We start from the raw sequence: 17,281 nt of genomic DNA on the forward strand, positions 1-17,281 counted from the left end.
CCGTGAGAGCCTACTGCCTAAAAGGTTTACACGCGAATTCGTTTCGTGGTCGGCACGATACCCCTACTGCTTCCCTCATTTTTTTCGTCGGTCCCTTCTGCATTAACCCCTCGGATGCTGAGAAGAGATGTGCGAATTCTCCTTGTTGGTGATGGTCCGTTGCTCTCCGTTCCCCTGGAATCTCAAGAGTTAAAACCGTTGTCATTTCTCCAGAGGGCGTCGGGAAGAGCACAATAGTCACATCCCTAATCAAAGAGTCCTTCGTTCCTCGAGTCGGAATCATCCTTATCCTTACTCCCTGTCCCCATGGGCTGACAATCTGGTGTCTTCCAGGTCCAGCACATCGTACCCGAAGTGACCATACCACCGGAGGTAACGCCTGAGAATGTTACAACGTACATCGTGGATTCTGGTGGTGAGTGTACTTTGAGTTTAATCTTGCTTTCAACTCAACATAGTCAAAGCTGGACCACAGGATCGTGCACATCTCGAATCAGAAATTCGCAAAGCACATGTCATCTGCGTGGTCTACTCTATAGACAATCCCAATTCGTTTGACAGAATACCGACTTTCTGGCTTCCGCATTTTCGTCAACTTGGCGTCAACGTAACTCTAGTCTATTTCGTCGCGTCTCGATCTCTTATCTGCGTCTCAGGTCCCCGTTATCCTTGTCGGAAACAAAATTGACTTACGTGGCGGAGAGGTAACAAATGAGGCTCTGGAAGATGAGATCGTACCCATTATGAACGAATTCAAGGTGAGTTTCATGGCTTCTTATTATGCTTCGTCACTCTCATCGTATTTTGGCAGGAAGTGGAAACCTGCGTGGAATGCTCTGCCAAGATTCCTCTGAACGTTTCAGAAGTTTTCTATTTTGCCCAAAAAGCCGTTCTTCATCCCACTGCTCCTCTATATGACTCTAGAGATCATGTAAGACCGTTATTCATTCTTGCATTCAAAGGGATTCCGACAGGTGACCTAGGTGCTTAAACCCGCATGCGTAAAAGCACTCAAACGAATATTCAAGCTTTGTGACTTGAACAAGGATGGGGTTCTAGACCCCGTCGAGCTCAATGAATTCCAAGTATGTGTTCCTTTTTGACTTCGCTGACACCTTACTTACATCGATATACAGCGAAAATGCTTTGACGCTCCACTTCAGCTTCAAGAGTTAGAGGGCATCAGAGAGATGGTCAATCAACACGCTGAAGGGGGGGTTCGCGACGGCGGTCTTACTGAGCTTGGATTCCTCTTTCTCCATACGATTTTCATACAGCGGGGTCGGCTAGAGACAACTTGGACTGTTCTACGGAAGTTTGGCTATGCAGAGGACTTGAGATTAACGGAGAGCTTCCTATGGCCCAAGTTGGGTTGTTCCTGTCGAATGAGCATTATTCCCTCCTGACTTTACTCCACACAGATTCGACGTCCCTCCCGATTGCTCTGTAGAACTAAGTCCTCCAGGTTATCAGTTCTTCACAGACCTTTTTGAGACTTTTGACAAGGTATATCCTTTTTCTCTTCCCTCATGCGTAATTCTCAATGTTCATAGGATCAAGATGGCGCCTTAAATCCTTCAGAGCTGGAGGCCGTTTTTGTAACCTCTCCTGGTAACCCTTGGGCCAGTCAGAAATTCCCGGACACCACGCTTACAGACGATACTGGGGCTGTGACACTCCAGGGATGGCTTGCCCAGTGGAGGTGTGTATACTACGTATTTCTTTGTTGAGCATTAATAAACGCGTGCTTCCTTAGTATGGCTACTTTGCTCGATCACAAGACTACACTAGCTTACCTTGCATATCTTGGATACCCCGATGAACCACGAACGAGCGCACTTCATGCTACACGTTCGCGAAAAGCGGACAGACGTAAAGGCAAGGTTTCACGCAACGTTTTCCTAGGTTATGTCTGCGGAGCTGCAGGCTCCGGAAAGACCTCACTCCTACGGTCGTTTCTGAGAAAACCATTCGAAGAAATCTATGAACCGACAACAAAACCGATCAGCGTGGTGAATGTGGTAGACATTGATGGCTCAGAGAAGTACCTTGTAGTATGTTGAAATCTCATTTCAATGTGGTCCCCCGCGCCTCACTCAGTTGATTTCTAGTTACAAGAATTTGGTTCCAAATATGAAACGGAAATTCTAAGAAATTCGAAGAAAACAGATCTCGCCGATGTCATAATCTATGTTCATGATTCCAGCGATACAAACTCATTTTCCTATATCAGTAATTTACGAGTACGTTCTCCTCTGGGCGTTCATTTCAAGAATCTAAATATCAGGGCTCCAGCAACAATATAGTTTAGACCACATTCCGACCCTTTTTGTTGCCACAAAATCTGACCTTGATCTAGCACAACAGGTTTGTCAGTCCCTTACAAGTCAAAGCTGAATCCTGATAAAATCCTCCCATATAGAGACATGAAGTACAACCGGATGTCTATTGTAGACGTTTGAAATTACAAGTTCCCGTTGCAGTATGCGCCAAGTCCGGTCAAACGGCGGATGTCTTCCAGTCGATATGTAGTATTGCAATGAATCCGTGAGTTTTCCCTCGTCTCTCAACGAAACGGGTTTCCTGACTCTACTCGGCAATGTGCTAGGTTGTCTTCAATACCTGGCGGTGCCGAACGTGCACTTTCAGCTTCTAGTCGGGTGAAGATGTACTTTACCCTGACCGCGGTCTTGGGAGGTTGCACGGCTGGATTGATCATGTTGTATCGGACGTTGTTGCGACCTGGTGGTGGTCTACCTGATTGGACTACTAGCTGGGCGGGATGGCTATTGAACAACCGAAGATAGATTTTACTAAGCACTTGTCATTAAAGTTCGTCTAATGAGCACTGCGGACTGCTCTAGTGACTCCTGAGTGACAGTGTGCTGACAAAGGCTCATGAAGTCATTTCACGTGACCTGATTCTTCTTGTCAGTGCCGGACTGACAGCTCCGAGTCTACTCGTGTAGTCCGCAAGTTTGGGCTAGACAGCACGCTGCTTTTCGTTTCATCGATCATCGAATTCAAGCAAGTACTCTTACAAGTCTGAACTCTCTTACAAACCATCCACCGAACGGTCATAACCAAGTCCAACGTCTACCTCATTCATTTCAATAATTTTGGTATTGAGAATTGACCACCCATTCTACATAACATGGATGAAGCCATGGACTTCGACTCTGGGTCTCCTGCCCCACAGATGCCTTTGCAGGACTCCAATCAGCATCCTACACCCATGAACGGTGGTGACTCGGGACGGAAAATGCTGTGAGGAAATCCAAATCCAAAATCCCCTTTTGCCCAACTCTCATTGAATGATTTACCAGCGATCTAGTATTTGTCCAAGATTGTACAGGCAGTCAAGGCAGCTACATCACATCCGCAACCCGTAACATCGAACAAATATGCGCTCACATCTTTGAATCCGGAAAATTACAATCCCCTGAGGACCTTCGCGTAGGCTTAGTTGCCTTTCGAGATCATCCACCTCAAGATCATACGTATATCGTGAAGAACTTTGGGTTTTCGTCGGACATAAGCAAGGTGCAAAAGGATCTTTCATCGCTATATGCTTCGGGTGGAGGGGACGGACCTGAGGCTGTCACTGCTGCGCTCGTGGAGGCGTTGAATATGGAGTGGAGAGAGCATGCGACTAGGATGGTGGTCTTGATTGCAGACGCTCCACCCCATGGGATTGGAGAGTATGGGGACGGTATGTGTCGTTTTCCGATGCATGACACTGATGAATTTTGACACTAAACTTGCGATGGAATTTCAAAGGGTTTGATGATGGATCACCCGATGGGTACGATCCAATGCAGGTTGCACGATTAATGGCCACTCGAGGGATAACATTGGTACATTAACATCAGATTCCTTCTACAGTTTTCAAACCACGATCATCTCTGATTCTTTCTTTTCCAGTTTTTCGTTGCTTGTGAACCAGCGTTGAGTGGATATCTTGTAAGTCACACTCCCCGCAGGTCCTACACACTAATTACCTCCTTTTCTTCTACTCGTTAGTACGCAACCGATTTCTACAAAGCCATCACAAACATCACCTCCGGTCTTATGCTTCCGTTAACCACAGCTGATCTCCTGGCTCACGCAATTGTCGGCAGTGTCCTAGAGAATCTGGACATGGAAAGACTAGTCCGTGAAGTTGGACACGCTGTAGCTCAACGAATTCTTGGGAATAACGAAAGTGTGGATGACGTCGCGAAGGAGTTACACGAGAAGCTGTTACTACGGAATGAGAGTACCAAGAAGGTCGTTATTGAAAGTATTTACAAGGACTCTGAAGAATCTCGACATAATGTGGCAGTGTTCATGGAAGCTCCTTCGTTGGCTGAGGCAAGGCCGCTCTTAAAACGGGTGAGTTTCTCAGCATCATATAGCTTCAATACTCCGTTTTGACCACTGTTGAATCTAGGTGATAGGAACTCGTTTCACAGATAAATATCTCCAAGCTCGGCAAGCACTCCATCGAGGGAGCTACTCATCTTACTCAGCTTACTCGTACTCTTCTTACTCCCCCGCTACCCCTCCTCGATCCCCGCCCACCTCTAAATCGCCGACTTCCTCTCCTTCCACATCCCCACAACGCAAGGTGATCTCAGACTTTGCAGCCTTTGGAGCACCCAAAAATGCCAGTGTGTTCGGTACGGCTGTAGCCTCGACGCCATTTTCGCTCGCGGGAGGCAAAGCCGCGTTTGGAGGCATGAGGGCGGGCGGGTCGACGAGGGCGTCGTTCGATGACGAGGAGGAGGAGGACGCGGATGATGGGAGGCAGAAGGTCGAGTTAAGGGAGGATTCGATTTCGCTTGAGCAGGTTTGTTGAGTTCCTTTGCCATCAGACGACTTGTGCTCATTTCTTCTTTTCAGGCCAAGCGAATCGCGATGCAGAGCGCTTGGAGAAGTGCAAGGGTCTAGGGGCTAGACGAAGGTTGGCTCTCCCCATATCATTCCCTTCCCGTATCTGAGTCCACGTCATTCCCAGTTCGGATTGCTGGTTGCACTGGTTGTGGGTGAGTTTGCCGCCGTCGTTATACAGATTTAGCGTTGTCGCCATAGAGCCAAGAAACCAATGTAATGCAATTATCACGCCAGCTATGTTCACATCAAATTTCATGATCCAAATTTTGTATTGTATTAGGGATCGATAACACGGCAGGAACTCTACATATCTAACCATCAGTTCTCCGCTTTTTCTTTGCTCTGGGGAAGTCATTCTCTTGTACAGAGTCTAGAATGGTATCAGCATCTTTCTCCGCTCTACTCTTCACATCGACCGACTCTTCGCTGCTTTTGGGTACGCCCTCTGGAGTCACCAGGGGTTTCAACTCGAGTTTGCGTTGCAGTCTCTCCTCTTTCCGTTTGCGTCTCTCTATTTTGCCCACACAATCCGGCGTATCTTCTGACGCCAATAAAACGGAAGATGCTTTCTTCACCTTCTTTTCCAACTTTTCCAACTGCTTCAACTCTTTCTTCCGCCTCTTTCTTTCTCGTTTCTCAATCTCGTTGTTTTCCTCGTCTGCTTTCCTCTTCTTCTTCCGTGACGATTTCCCCTTCTCCCTTTCCTTTTCGGGAGCTTTGTTATTGCCTTTCGTCCTTGATTGGGAGTGGTCCGCAGATAATGATTCACCCGTCCTCGGAGATGGACTGGGAGCTTCGGATTTGGGATGAAGAACGGGACCGCAATAGAATCTAGAATAAAGGTTCCTCTTCGCAGCTTCACGCTTGGCTAGTGCGATTAAGGATGATTTTGATTTTGGGATATTCATCTGAGTCGGCGTGGATGATCCCGACGTTGCGGGGGTTTGGCAGTCGTTGGGGCGGCGATTACAGAGTAATCCTGTAGTCGTGCGTTTGATGGTGGTGTCGGACGTGGATTTCTCGTCCTAGAAGAGGAATGAGTAGATAACTCTCGGGTAGAACAGACGACTGGTACTGACAGAGTCGGAGGTATGCTCTGAGTCATTAGATATCTTTACTTGTATTGATTTAGAAGCTACAGAGAATAAACTGATGCAAGAGGCTATCAGTACGACTGAGGTATAAGAAAAAATAAGAACTGACTGATCCCAGAATGGAAAAGCTTCATCTCTATCTTTACCCAAGCCAGCCAACGATTTCTTTTGTGATATCGTTATAGGACGAGTGATTGCTCCTTGTCGAAGGCCTGTACCTCGACCTGACCATCCCTGAGAGACCAAGTAGGAGTGCCCGTCCAGAGGCATGGGTTGGAGAAAAAAGAATGGGAAACTATGACCGGCTTAAGCGCTCAGCGCTCAGATCCAGAGCTGCTTCTCCAGTCCTCATGCATGATCACCGATTTCTGGGACCACACCGTGTAATCTATCTATCTGTCTATCTCAGGTGTACATCTATGCAAACTACAAGGAGTAAGCGTAGCAAGCTGTACTTCAGAGTTGGATTTTGCTGATCTACTTTATCTGGTGGTTCTAAGTCCCCGATGAGCAGCTTGCACTCTTGCGGGGCAACGAATCCATTAATCAGGCCTCGGATTCAATATGCTGGCACCGGTAGCGTCGGATCTACATCGATATCCCACGGCACGAAGGATCGATGATCAGGCATCCACTCTTAAGTTGGTAGGTACGTCTCAACTATACCTTTCCAACGCTGATCCTCTCTCATCCTTTCCATCCCTAAGCATGAATATGGCACTCCTTGCTCTCAGGTGTTCGTTCACGTCGAATCACATGAAATGCGAGACCCTTGACAAGATCAAGATCCATGTGAGCATCAACGGGCCAGAAACGTGGGCCCCGGAGGAGAAGGATAGTCCGGATCCGACTCAGTGGCGACGAAGACAGGGATAGGCTAGGTGACCTTCCGACGGGATTAATAAAAATCGGAACGCGAGTACTAAACGAAGGTGTCCCGTTCCAGGCTTGCCAGTCTCAGAAGTCTAGTGATCCAGGAAGCTATATTGCATACGATCTGTCGTTTGTGGACAGTTTTGCAGGTTAGATCAGAGCCGACTCTTTATTTATATTCACTAGTAGTGTAAATACGGAGTTGATACTCAAGTACTCATATGTTGGAGGTTTACCTACTGGTCGTAGGTAACTCGGGCTGTTCATTGAATGTAGTCGGACCAAAACCTCTTCTCCCATCGCATCCCCGTCAGACGGCTAGCTCGCAAGAGTAAGGTCAGATGAAGAGGGGTGAAAGAGAGCAAAGAATAAACAACAAAATTTAGTTTCATATCAAATTTCTGGGCGTATTCCATGAGCCTTAATAACCATGCGCATCATGATCATTGTTGTCGCAGTGTGCAAGACCCGCCGTAGCATGGATACGCTTGAGGGGCCCTAGGATTTGTCTGCGATTTGACAACATGAAAATAGCACCTAAGCTGACCATCCAGATGAACAATATGCCGAGGACGACACCTTTCTCCGTGTCCTTGCGGTCATACAGCCTTAGGGGTCTCCTGCCAGTGTTTGTATTGAGGAACTTGCAATAGTAAGCTTAAGATCTCCGTGTAAAGCAGTTGAGCCTCACAGGGAATGTTTTGTTTTTCCGGTGTGCCCATTGCGACAATCTAACGACCATGAATGATAAAAGTTATGGTAAGTTGAAACAGAGTCCAAACACGCCGCAGATGCGAGGATTCCCGACGGCTCAAGCTACCCCATGTTTCGTATGTCATTTAGGCCAGGATCACTGTATTGGCTCGGCGCGAATCCGTTCGAGTTCTATGGCATAATGGGATCTACGGGGACCTATCTGTGTTCCATCTAGAACTGTACTCGCCCTGTCATGTAGTTTACATTGGTATACATTAAGCATGTTATGAAGATCATGAAGGATCACCCTACCTGGGTCCTGATCTCGAATGTTTTCACCTGCAACAAAAGTTCATGCGACAGCCACTTGAGCAGGCGTAGCTTCGAGCCCATTTGCATACTGGAAAGCTCCAGAATTTTCGTGCTATCCCGTGTCTCGTTAGTCACATAACCCCGATATCGGACAGATCATCGAACATACCTCCCACATATCGATAGCAACTTGACAGCTCTCTCGTACAACTTGAGGAGCATCCTCCCTATTCATCCACTCGGTGATGTGCGGAAAAACTTCTGGTGTACCAATTCCGCCCAGAGCTTCTGCAGCTTCATGCCGTACCATGTCGGATTCGTTGACGTCTCGTAGGACATTAAGGAGAGCGGGAACAGAGTGAGGCGAAAGGAGTTGACCAAAGACAAAAGCGATTTCGTGTCTAAACGCATTTCGTACGTCAGCTCTTCTAGAAAAACAAAAAAAAAAAATAGGGCACAGACTTGAATAACGCACTATCATCAGAAAAACCAGAAGCGAGAGCATCGACAGCAGCTGGTGAACCGATATTGCGAAGGGTGAACATTGCACGGTAACGTTCGAAAAGAGGTCGTTCTTTGTCGAGGAGTTGGGACTTCAAGATGTCTATGCTCTCTTGAGATACATCTTCCGGTTTGGGAGCTCCGAACAGGAGTTTTGAAGTAGGAGGTGCGGGGTCAATAGAGGTGTAGAGTCTTAAGTTGAGAACTACTTTGAAAGCACGAAAAACGAAAAGATTTGACTCCCACTCACGGTATGTGTCTCTCGACTTTCTGAGTGTCCAAAGCTCGTTTACCTTCCTCTGACTGTTCCCATTCGATTCGGTCGATTGCGATCTCGCAGGTTTCGCGTACTGCTCTTTCCGGATCGGATAGAAATTGCTTCAGAGTCGGTATAGAATCTGCAGATGATATCGCGCCCATTGCTTCAGCCGCCTGGAGTTTTGATTATGAAACCGCTACGTGATAGGTAAGGTAAGGTATTTCTTTACTCACTTCATGCCTGACCATCGGGTCTTCATTCACATCCTTTAAAACTGTTTCTAAGACAGGAAGAGCAGAGGTCTTTTTCATCTGTCCCAAACAATATGCCAGTTCATGTTTGAGCAGTGCGGAGGGGTCCTGAAAGCCTGGTCATTGGAATCAGAACAAGTCAATGTTGCGACGCAGAACATACATCTAGAAATAATTTTTATTGCCTCCTCCGACTTAAGTGCTTTTAGAGTAAATAAAGCTCTGAAACGGATATGAAGAGGAACATTTCCGGTGGTATTTAGTAGAGAATCTTCGAGTGCTTTCAGTTGTTCTGGGGTGACGGAGGCAGACATGGTGATCGCTCGATGGAAGAAAGTTGGCGATTACCAAATCGGGTGAGATCCATCCCTTCCACTCATGCCCAGGTCAAAACGTTCAAAGCTCGGTGAGAGGATGTTCAGTTCAGCATCAGCCTCATTTCTCACTGAGACTCATTATAGTGTCCTTGACAAAGGTCGATAAGAAGACCCGAAGTCATAAAGAGGCTCAAATCACTTTGGTACGATCTTTTTCATCTCCAAAAAAAACGCTCAGCCCTATAAAAGAATATCACAGATTCAAGAGAATGCAGACAAGTGGAAGTACTGTTGGTTATTCGAAGTGCGGTCGTTTCGCAACGGACACCTACAGACCGTTAGAAAGTTGTGGAAAGGGTGCGCTCTTCATGCCTTATTCATGGGAATGCCATGTTCAAGGAGATTTTTGTTGTAGCACTGCCCGTATATTTTTCAGTCGCTCAGCTCTCATGGCGAAGGCATTAGGAACTACACCGGAGGAGGAACATAGGATGGGAATCCATAAACTTGCCAAAGTGCGCGATTTTTTCTTCTCACTCTCATACTTGCACAAGTTGTCTTATCTCTATTGACAGCAACTAGAAGGCGAAGTCGGATTACTCTTTACCGATACGGAACCGCAAGAAGTGATAGATTGGTTTGCTGACTTCCATCCACCAGATTTTGCGCGAGCAGGAAATGTCGCGTCCCGGACGGTCGTTCTACCTGCAGGTCCTGTAATGCAACACCATTCAGACCCACCGGAACCGTTCCCGCACAACGAAGAACCACAGCTGCGTAAACTAGGTCTCAGCACAAAAATGAACAGAGGCGTACCAACGCTGGAAATTCCACACAACTTATGTGAAAAGGGCAAGCCGTTAACAGCAGAACAGGCACAACTACTGAAGTTGATCGGGGAAAAAATGGTCGTTTTTAGAGTTGGGTTGATTGCTAGATGGGATGCTGCCACCGGTGAGGTTACCACTTTAGATGGCCCGCGGCTTCCAACGAAAGGAGGTGCTGAGAAAGTTGAGGGTGACGCTGAGATGGAAGAGTGATTTTTTTCTGGTTATGTACTGTACAGTTGTGAAAAGTATTCTATATTGGTCATCTTCTACGCGTCTTTTTTGGTATTACAAGATGACCAAGGGCACTGACCGGTGTGAAGTCGATGTAGTAGTTCGGCCAGTCGATAAGCGGAGGGGCAGATTGCGCAATGAGGTTTCCTCTCACCCTTTTGGGTCTGTCGGCCCAAGTTCCTATATCTTCTCGAATCGATACAGCTCATTCCTCAATGTCAAACCACTCAACAACATTCCAGTTCAAAGAGGGGCCTGACGTATTTTCCCCGAAGGATCTCGTAGAGCTAGGCCGACCTGGCACTGGTGTGGCCAATCCAGCAGGCGACCTCGTACTAGTTTCTCACAACAAGTTCTCTTTCGAAGATAAAAAGTATGTTGCCTCGCCCCGCAAGGTTATATGTCCAAGTTAATCAAAGTCGAAGGAACAATAAGACTATATTCATCACGCCCGTGAAGTCTACAGTGGAACCTTTAGAACTCCCGGTGCGTTGCGTTATTCGTTTCTTCGAATGAACCTACTAAACCCATCTAACTACAGCTGGCGAAGAGCGGCGAAGCTTTCTGGCTTACTCGATCTACCCTTGCCCATGTTATTGAAGGCGAGGACAAGACATTGGAATTATACACTATCAATGTTAATTATCACGCTCCTGCTCTCAACGAAGCTGGTGGGTTGACGGCAGAATCGCCAAAGCTAGTCGGGAGCTTCCCCACCAACAGCGCGACGAATTTCCGGTACTCAGCTCAAGCTCGTCGACTGGTCTTCTCAGATTATGTATACAGCGACGGAAAGCTCGAGAACGTTAAGGACAATGACAAGGCTTACGAAGAACGCGGTACTACTGCCATGGTTTATGATCATACATATGTTCGACACTGGGATACTTGGGTGGGACCCAAATCTTCATCTCTTTTCAGTGTAGGATTGTGGAAGGACCCGGTTGGAGACTGGAACTTTGAACACAACTTCGTGAATCTTCTAGAGGGAACTGGCCATGTATGTTCTGAGGTTTTGCTCTTCGCTAAGAAACCGGTTTTACCTTCCTCAGAGCTCACCCGTGGAACCATTCGGTGGAACTGACGATTTCGACGTCTCTGGCGAGCTGTTGATTTACACCACCATAGCTCCAGAAACATCAGATGCCTGGCACACAAAACAAAATGTGATTCCATGATCATGTTGCCCTTCATATCGTGTTGATGATTTAATCCAGATATACGTCGTGGATATCGCCGGTGGGAAGAAACCTCGGGAACTTACTTCGGGCAAACAAGGTGCTACCCACAGCCCAATTTTTAACCACGATGGTACGAAGGCGGCTTGGCTGGAACTAGCCCATGATGGCTATGAGTCCGACCGGTAAGGTTCCATCGCCTGGACGTCGTGACCTTGATCTCATTTGAGTTAGCGCAACAATTGTCATCTACGATCTTGAGAAGAACGTTAGGTTTACTTTGACTCAGAACTGGGATCGCTCTCCAGGCGAGCTTGCAGTAAGTTCGTTTATGGGTTCTGAAGTGATCATCTCTAATCTTGCCGATAGTTCTCCACGGACGGAAATCTCATCTTCTTTACCGCAGGTGACCGAGCACGAGTCAAGGTTTTCGTTCTTCCTATCCCCTCGACCCCTTCACATTCAACCACGGATCCAGACCTCCCGCCCAAATACGTCAACCCAGTCGCGATAACAGAGGATGGTGCAGCTTCTGGGCTACAACCCCTCCCTGATGGAGGACTGGTGTTTACGAAGTCGTCTCTTATCTCCCCGAACGACGTCTTCCATGTTAGCGGTCTTCGAGGATTATTGGCAGAAATTGAGCAGAACGATTCACCTGTCAAGTTCAAGGGAGAGATACAACAGCTTACCCGGTTCACAGCCGAAGCGCTCAAGAACAAAAATTTGGGCAAAGGAGAGGATTTCTGGTTCAAAGGCGCAGGTGATCGTGACGTTCAGGGCTGGTTTATCAAGCCCAAAGGATGGAAGGAAGGTGAAAACAAGAAATGGCCCGTGGTATTGCTTATTCACGGAGGTCAGTAGGTTTCACGCACACTTGTCTCATCCCATACTCACCTTCGCCTCTTTCAGGCCCCCAAAGCGCCTGGGAGGATCAGTGGTCCACTCGTTGGAATCCTAACGGTAAGCTCGATCTACTTATAAGATTCGTTAACTGGTTTGGAGACTCATGAAAATACAGTTTTTGCTCAGCAAGGCTACTTCACGGTCTTCATCAACCCAACAGGCAGCACGACCTTTGGTCAAGGTAAGATATTCGTATGCGTCATCTAAGTGGAGTTCGAGAATTGCCGCTTTCATAGATTTCACCGACGCTATTGCGGGCGACTGGGGTGGTAAACCATTCGTTGATCTAATTGCTGGATGGAAGTATATTTTGGAAAAGTACCCGGAGGTAAGGCTGCGTTTTCCCGCTTCTGTTATTCGTTTCAATTATTCTTATAAACGCCGAAAGATTGACGCCGATAGAGCGGTTGCAGCCGGTGCGAGCTGGGGTGGATATGCTATAAAGTATAAACACTTTTGTCCTCTGTCTTGCACAGAAACTCACGACTGTCATACAAGCTGGATTCAAGGGCACCCTGAATTTGGTTTTGGTTTCAAGGTTCGTTATTTACAAACCTCTGAACGAGAGTCTTATTATCTTCTCAGGCTCTCGTGTGCCATGATGGCGTAGGGATTTTACAAGTTTTTCCGGTTCTTTTGGATCCTGATTGTTGATACCAGGTCTTTGATTCGAATTACAACGGTTACTCCACTGATGAACTTTTCTTCGTGAGTTGTCGTATGTTTGGTCGCCAGTCAACTGATCCTTTCCGTTTCTTAGTTCATTCACGACTGGAACGGAAGGTAAAAATTGATTTTGGCTTTGGTTCATATGTTGTTGACCATCTGATCTAGACCATGGGACAAGGGAAGTGAAGAGCTGTCAAAAATGTGAGTATAGGCATATTTATATTTCCTCTGCTTAGCATGTGTTAACGTCCATTCAAATCATTTAGATATAGCCCTTCAAACTACGTCAAGAACTGGTCGACCCCTCAACTTTTGATTCATGGAAGCAAGGATTATCGTCTCCCTGAGACTGAGAGCATAGGTGCTTTCCACGCTTTACAACAGTAAGTATCATCCCTCAGATCTGGACGATCAGGGTACCTGAGTTGATGAAACAGATTGGGCATTCCGAGTCGTCTTGTTGTCTTCCCAGATGAAAACCACTGGGTTCTTGATCATGGCAACAGGTATGTGGCATGCATTTTGATATGAATGTTTCGATTTAATCATATTCACAATGGCATAGCCTCAAATGGCACCATGAGGTGTTCAGATGGTTTGATCTGTTCGTGGGCAAGGCCGAATCCGAGTCCAAGTGAATGACCACGAGCTTCGTGGGTCGATACCAGTTGGTAGAATTGATCCCCTCAAAGATATAACACAAATGATCTATATCTAACGACTCTGATAAAATCGAGAATCGTAAGTGTCCTACGGCAAGCAAGAAATACTGTAAGTCCACTATGGTGAATTAAAGTAAAAGGAGGGTCTATTGGCGAAGTTTGGAATAAAGGAACTGTCGATGCAGTATCCGTTTGTCCGAGGCAGGTCCGAGATACGAAACAGGTAGTCTGTTGGTCCGAACGGTAAATGTATCCAAAGGTTCATCGTTCAAAAGAAAGAAAGTCCCTTAATTGGAGGAAGTGCCGTTGTAGATGAGTTCGGTAAGAGCAAGGCTCATCCGCAGTCCAACAGATCCCTATTGATAAATTCTTGTCAGCCTCCAATCCGTCCAAAGATCAAAACGCTGTTACTCACGGTACCCGTAGCATACTCTTCAAGTACGGCGAGGTAGACGGTTTGGTTAGAAGCGGACGCACCAGCACCAAATCCTCCAGGATTTTTCGAAAAGTCAGGCATCACCAACTGGGCCGGAGGAAGATTGCTGGGGGACGGGTTACCTATTCCGAGTTCGATCAACCACGATGAAAGGGCGTGAACGACATGTGTAAAATATACATACCAGGGTAGTTGGGAAGCGCCCATCTCCCATAGTAGTGTCCAGTGGCATAGTCCTCGTCTACAACGAATCCTGAGGGCCGGGATGTGAAGAGGTAGACATTGAAGTTGTAGCTTGAAACGCCGTAGTCCGCCCTGGTGTCGTACAAGAAATCGAAACTCTGTCCGGGAGCAATGACGGTACTACCGGCAGGTTTGACGATAACACCTGAACCTGGGCTCGGAGGTGCCCGTCTTGTCGAAGGGGCTGCAACGACGACGGAGAGCAAGGGGAGGAAGAAGAGAGTCGCTGCTTTGATGAAGTACATGATACAGGCGACTGGAGGGGAGGCGTAGGGTCAACTGGAGCTGAAGGGAGTGGCTTATATCTTGAAACTCGGGATTTCCCACGGCCAATCACCCACACGGAAACCGCCAGCACAGGTTCGTCCTTTATTCATGTGGGCGGGCAGGCACGCCCGACACATGAAAATCTGTCTGGAGCTAAACAATATAGTTTCCTAGTACTGCACAGGAGAAGCGCACGGAATCAACAAGAGATTCGATAACAAATCTCCGGAGCACAAGTTTGACCTACTATATGAGGATTTCTTCCTCCACCGGGGATCTCGCCCAATACGGAAAGATATGGAGAATCGTGTAGTAATAGGAAGAGCGACAGCACAAAAACGACACAGAACTATGCAAAGTACATAAGGTCATTCTTCTTCTTACTTTGCACTATTGGAAAGTCAGCTCATTGGAACGCGGACAGCGAATGGATCACCCACCCTCTGCTATCCCTGATAAGAAATGTTCATGTCCAAGCTTGCTGGCGCCCTCTCTCAACGCAATCATTCCGGCTTCAACACACACAGCTTTCAACTGTGCCGCGTTGAACTCATCCGTACTGCGCGCCAACTCTTCGAAGTTTACATCTTCGGACAATGTCATCTTCCGAGAATGAATCTCGATGATACGTGCTCGGGCTTTTTCGTTGGGTAGTGGAAACTCGATTTTTCTATCTAAACGGCCGGAACGAAGTAGAGCGGGATCTAAAATGTCAATTCTGTTGGTAGCTGCTATGACCTACGAGAATGAAGCTGTCAGGTACATGTCAAATTGTTGAATGGAATGTATTACCTTGATACGTTCATCGCTACTAAACCCATCGAGCTGGTTTAGCAGTTCGAGCATAGTTCTCTGCACTTCACGATCTCCACTCTTGTCTGAGTCAAAACGCTTTGTACCGATAGCATCGAGCTCATCTATGAAGATGATAGCTGGAGCCTTCTCCTTTGCAAGTGCAAACGCATCACGGACGAGCTTTGCGCCGTCACCGATGAACATTTGAACCAGCGACGGGCCAGCGAGCTTCAAGTAGCAAGCTTTCGTTTGTGCTGCACATGCACGCGCTAGAAGGGTTTTCCCAGTACCTGGAGGTCCATACATCAAACATCCTTTCGGAGGTTGGATCCCGAGGGTCTTAAACTTGTCTGCCTGTTCCATTGGGAGCACGATAGCTTCAACGAGTTCCTCGATCTGCTTCTCTAAGCCTCCAATATCCGTATATGTTTCCGTTGGCCGCTCATCTACCTCCATCGCTTTTACTCGGGAGTCGAATTCGGCGGGTAGTGTATCAAGAATAAGGTAGGAATCTTTATTCACTCCGACAAGGTCGCCGGGCTTGAGTTTCTCAGCAGCAACAAGTCCGATTAGTGGGAGGAAGACCGTCTGTCTAGTGGAGGTCTTGATGACGGCACATTTCCCTTTGCGCATTGAGTCTAAATCCTTTATAGCACCGTCTTCCTCTACCTCGGGGTCAACGTCAAGAATCTGTAGTCGCTTGAGTGAGATACCCAGACAAAGGTGGGAAATCATATGCACCTCTACAACGTTTCCAACGAGATAGGGTAAGACTTTATTCTGTTTGATCTTCTCTCCGTTATCCCTTATTTTCTCCTTCATAACGTTCTGTTCGTGTTGTAATCGCAATGTTTCTGAGCGCATCACCTGCACGGAGTTGAGTAAATAGGGAGTGTTTAAGCGTGCACAATAAACCTTAATATCGTTGTCAATGAGCCGTATTCTTGTTAGGATGTCATCGGTGTTGAGAGACATGATATCTTCCGGAATGTCGCCCCAAGTTTCTTCTGTTTGGTCGGGCGCTGTGTCCATTGCAGCATCTTGCTGGCTTGCTTCTTTAGACGAGGGGTTATCGGGCTGTTTCTCTGGGTTCGACGGGGGCTGATTGGGAGGGGGCACGGAAGAAGACATGGTGGAAGTGAGTGTAACTTTAAGGGAGGTACGCGGACGTGAGACTGACGCGTCCTCGCGAAGGGCCTTGCCAATCAAGGCCAAACATTCCAGCTCTATGGCCGACGACGATAAGGCACGTTATATTGCTGTAAAGAAAGAGTTGCTGGCTGCAATACCAAAGAAAAGGGCTTTGGATAAGAAACTTGCGAGTCCCGTTACTTCATTACCGCCCACTACTGACTTTTGCTGCTGTAGGCACAGCTAGAAGCTCAGATATACAACCTCGAAGGAACATACCTGACCGAAACTTCTGCTCATTCAGGCGGGAACGTGCTACAGGGATTCGATAACTATCTCAAGAATCAAACGACAGCGAGAAGAAGATACGATGTAGCAGAACACGACCGTCTATTCTCAACAAGTAGTTCTACGTTCCAGAAGGTACCATATCCTCCACACATGATCATCCGCTCCTCTTACTAAATTCCTTCAGTCGTTGGAATTGATGGCAGAGGAAGAGGGTACCAATGAAGAATTTTCGAAGCAGCCAACGCCAGGAGTAACGACTGTCATCGTGCCACCCGCAACGAAGACTCAGGAGCTGACTACTGCTCAACAAAATAAACTGGTTCGAGATAAGGAATATCAACGAAAGCGAAGAGCTAGTGCGCGTAAGAGCGTCGAAACTGGTAGCGATGATGAAAGCGCGGCATCAATCTCAACTTCTTCACGAAGGGCGACCAAACGACAGAAGATGGCTGAAGATGAATAAG

The 17,281-nt window shown here is 47.2% G+C and overlaps 10 protein-coding genes across 11 annotated transcripts; 5 read left to right on the forward strand and 5 right to left on the reverse strand.

Moving 5' to 3' along the window:
- The first annotated feature begins 31 nt into the window (after positions 1-31).
- Positions 32-2,915, forward strand: GEM1 (ERMES complex Ca(2+)-binding regulatory GTPase gem1). Of its 2 annotated transcripts, XM_043157421.1 has the most exons (15): positions 32-154; positions 214-272; positions 334-415; positions 465-607; positions 657-758; positions 812-931; positions 984-1,085; positions 1,137-1,366; positions 1,422-1,506; positions 1,554-1,702; positions 1,757-2,054; positions 2,112-2,243; positions 2,296-2,367; positions 2,423-2,547; positions 2,609-2,915. In XM_043157421.1, the coding sequence occupies exons 1-15, from the start codon at positions 115-117 to the stop codon at positions 2,805-2,807; spliced, it is 1,938 nt and encodes a 645-aa protein (XP_043004788.1). In that variant the 5' UTR covers positions 32-114; the 3' UTR covers positions 2,808-2,915. The 2 variants fall into 2 exon arrangements, with proteins under 2 accessions (XP_043004788.1, XP_043004789.1); XM_043157422.1 differs by having other exon boundaries at positions 32-415.
- E1B28_012328 (uncharacterized protein) lies at positions 2,916-5,121 on the forward strand. Its single transcript, XM_043157423.1, has 8 exons — positions 2,916-3,267; positions 3,327-3,712; positions 3,781-3,857; positions 3,925-3,963; positions 4,024-4,374; positions 4,433-4,831; positions 4,885-4,945; positions 5,000-5,121. Exons 1-7 carry the CDS (start codon positions 3,155-3,157, stop codon positions 4,930-4,932), a joined length of 1,413 nt encoding a protein of 470 aa, XP_043004790.1. The 5' UTR covers positions 2,916-3,154; the 3' UTR covers positions 4,933-4,945; positions 5,000-5,121.
- On the reverse strand, positions 5,122-6,275 carry E1B28_012329 (uncharacterized protein). Its single transcript, XM_043157424.1, has 2 exons — positions 5,955-6,275; positions 5,122-5,900 (listed from the first exon to the last, which is right to left on the reverse strand). The coding sequence occupies exons 1-2, from the start codon at positions 6,237-6,239 to the stop codon at positions 5,187-5,189; spliced, it is 999 nt and encodes a 332-aa protein (XP_043004791.1). The 5' UTR covers positions 6,240-6,275; the 3' UTR covers positions 5,122-5,186.
- Positions 6,276-7,235: 960 nt separating this feature from the next.
- E1B28_012330 (uncharacterized protein) lies at positions 7,236-7,584 on the reverse strand (the record flags this gene model as incomplete). The annotated part of the gene is made up of 3 exons (XM_043157425.1): positions 7,236-7,340; positions 7,390-7,485; positions 7,534-7,584. The coding sequence occupies 3 exons, from the start codon at positions 7,582-7,584 to the stop codon at positions 7,236-7,238; spliced, it is 252 nt and encodes an 83-aa protein (XP_043004792.1).
- Positions 7,585-7,890: 306 nt separating this feature from the next.
- On the reverse strand, positions 7,891-9,175 carry LIA1 (deoxyhypusine hydroxylase; the record flags this gene model as incomplete). The annotated part of the gene is made up of 6 exons (XM_043157426.1): positions 7,891-7,962; positions 8,020-8,251; positions 8,313-8,543; positions 8,602-8,783; positions 8,844-8,977; positions 9,025-9,175. The coding sequence occupies 6 exons, from the start codon at positions 9,173-9,175 to the stop codon at positions 7,891-7,893; spliced, it is 1,002 nt and encodes a 333-aa protein (XP_043004793.1).
- Positions 9,176-9,239: 64 nt separating this feature from the next.
- E1B28_012332 (uncharacterized protein) lies at positions 9,240-10,218 on the forward strand (the record flags this gene model as incomplete). Its single annotated transcript, XM_043157427.1, has 5 exons — positions 9,240-9,267; positions 9,323-9,381; positions 9,438-9,535; positions 9,594-9,693; positions 9,754-10,218. 5 exons carry the CDS (start codon positions 9,240-9,242, stop codon positions 10,216-10,218), a joined length of 750 nt encoding a protein of 249 aa, XP_043004794.1.
- A 236-nt stretch (positions 10,219-10,454) lies between these two features.
- E1B28_012333 (uncharacterized protein) lies at positions 10,455-13,630 on the forward strand (the record flags this gene model as incomplete). Its single annotated transcript, XM_043157428.1, has 19 exons — positions 10,455-10,612; positions 10,665-10,725; positions 10,781-11,239; positions 11,292-11,405; positions 11,457-11,602; positions 11,652-11,736; positions 11,787-12,273; positions 12,330-12,380; positions 12,439-12,504; positions 12,560-12,651; positions 12,712-12,767; positions 12,822-12,861; positions 12,909-12,929; positions 12,984-13,031; positions 13,084-13,106; positions 13,158-13,193; positions 13,259-13,375; positions 13,430-13,498; positions 13,558-13,630. 19 exons carry the CDS (start codon positions 10,455-10,457, stop codon positions 13,628-13,630), a joined length of 2,202 nt encoding a protein of 733 aa, XP_043004795.1.
- A 311-nt stretch (positions 13,631-13,941) lies between these two features.
- Positions 13,942-14,578, reverse strand: E1B28_012334 (uncharacterized protein; the record flags this gene model as incomplete). Its single annotated transcript, XM_043157429.1, has 3 exons — positions 13,942-14,010; positions 14,070-14,212; positions 14,275-14,578. 3 exons carry the CDS (start codon positions 14,576-14,578, stop codon positions 13,942-13,944), a joined length of 516 nt encoding a protein of 171 aa, XP_043004796.1.
- A 371-nt stretch (positions 14,579-14,949) lies between these two features.
- PSMC3A (26S proteasome regulatory subunit 6A-A) lies at positions 14,950-16,526 on the reverse strand (the record flags this gene model as incomplete). The annotated part of the gene is made up of 3 exons (XM_043157430.1): positions 14,950-14,990; positions 15,041-15,338; positions 15,393-16,526. The coding sequence occupies 3 exons, from the start codon at positions 16,524-16,526 to the stop codon at positions 14,950-14,952; spliced, it is 1,473 nt and encodes a 490-aa protein (XP_043004797.1).
- Positions 16,527-16,623: 97 nt separating this feature from the next.
- Positions 16,624-17,280, forward strand: E1B28_012336 (uncharacterized protein; the record flags this gene model as incomplete). The annotated part of the gene is made up of 3 exons (XM_043157431.1): positions 16,624-16,713; positions 16,764-16,949; positions 17,002-17,280. 3 exons carry the CDS (start codon positions 16,624-16,626, stop codon positions 17,278-17,280), a joined length of 555 nt encoding a protein of 184 aa, XP_043004798.1.
- Between the last annotated feature and the right edge of the window lies 1 nt (position 17,281).

The sequence above is a fragment of the Marasmius oreades genome, chromosome 8 (genome assembly GCF_018924745.1).
Source record: "Marasmius oreades isolate 03SP1 chromosome 8, whole genome shotgun sequence".
In the NCBI taxonomy this organism is placed as follows: domain Eukaryota; kingdom Fungi; phylum Basidiomycota; class Agaricomycetes; order Agaricales; family Marasmiaceae; genus Marasmius; species Marasmius oreades.

What these genes read in the sequence shown, in the direction of transcription:
- GEM1 (XM_043157421.1), top strand. Translation starts at nt 115, where the DNA reads ATGCTGAGAAGAGATGTGCGAATTCTCCTTGTTGGTGATG. An exon ending in GTACATCGTGGATTCTGGTG is followed by an intron (nt 416 to 464) that starts GTGAGTGTACTT and finishes ACATAGTCAAAG; the next exon opens with CTGGACCACAGGATCGTGCA. An exon ending in TCGAGCTCAATGAATTCCAA is followed by an intron (nt 1,086 to 1,136) that starts GTATGTGTTCCT and finishes ATCGATATACAG; the next exon opens with CGAAAATGCTTTGACGCTCC.
- E1B28_012328 (XM_043157423.1), top strand. Translation starts at nt 3,155, where the DNA reads ATGGATGAAGCCATGGACTTCGACTCTGGGTCTCCTGCCCCACAGATG. An exon ending in CAGCGTTGAGTGGATATCTT is followed by an intron (nt 3,964 to 4,023) that starts GTAAGTCACACT and finishes TCTACTCGTTAG; the next exon opens with TACGCAACCGATTTCTACAA. An exon ending in ATTCGATTTCGCTTGAGCAG is followed by an intron (nt 4,832 to 4,884) that starts GTTTGTTGAGTT and finishes TCTTCTTTTCAG; the next exon opens with GCCAAGCGAATCGCGATGCA.
- E1B28_012329 (XM_043157424.1), bottom strand. Translation starts at nt 6,239, where the DNA reads ATGCCTCTGGACGGGCACTCCTACTTGGTCTCTCAGGGATGGTCAGGT. An exon ending in CAGAGCATACCTCCGACTCT is followed by an intron (nt 5,901 to 5,954) that starts GTCAGTACCAGT and finishes TTCCTCTTCTAG; the next exon opens with GACGAGAAATCCACGTCCGA.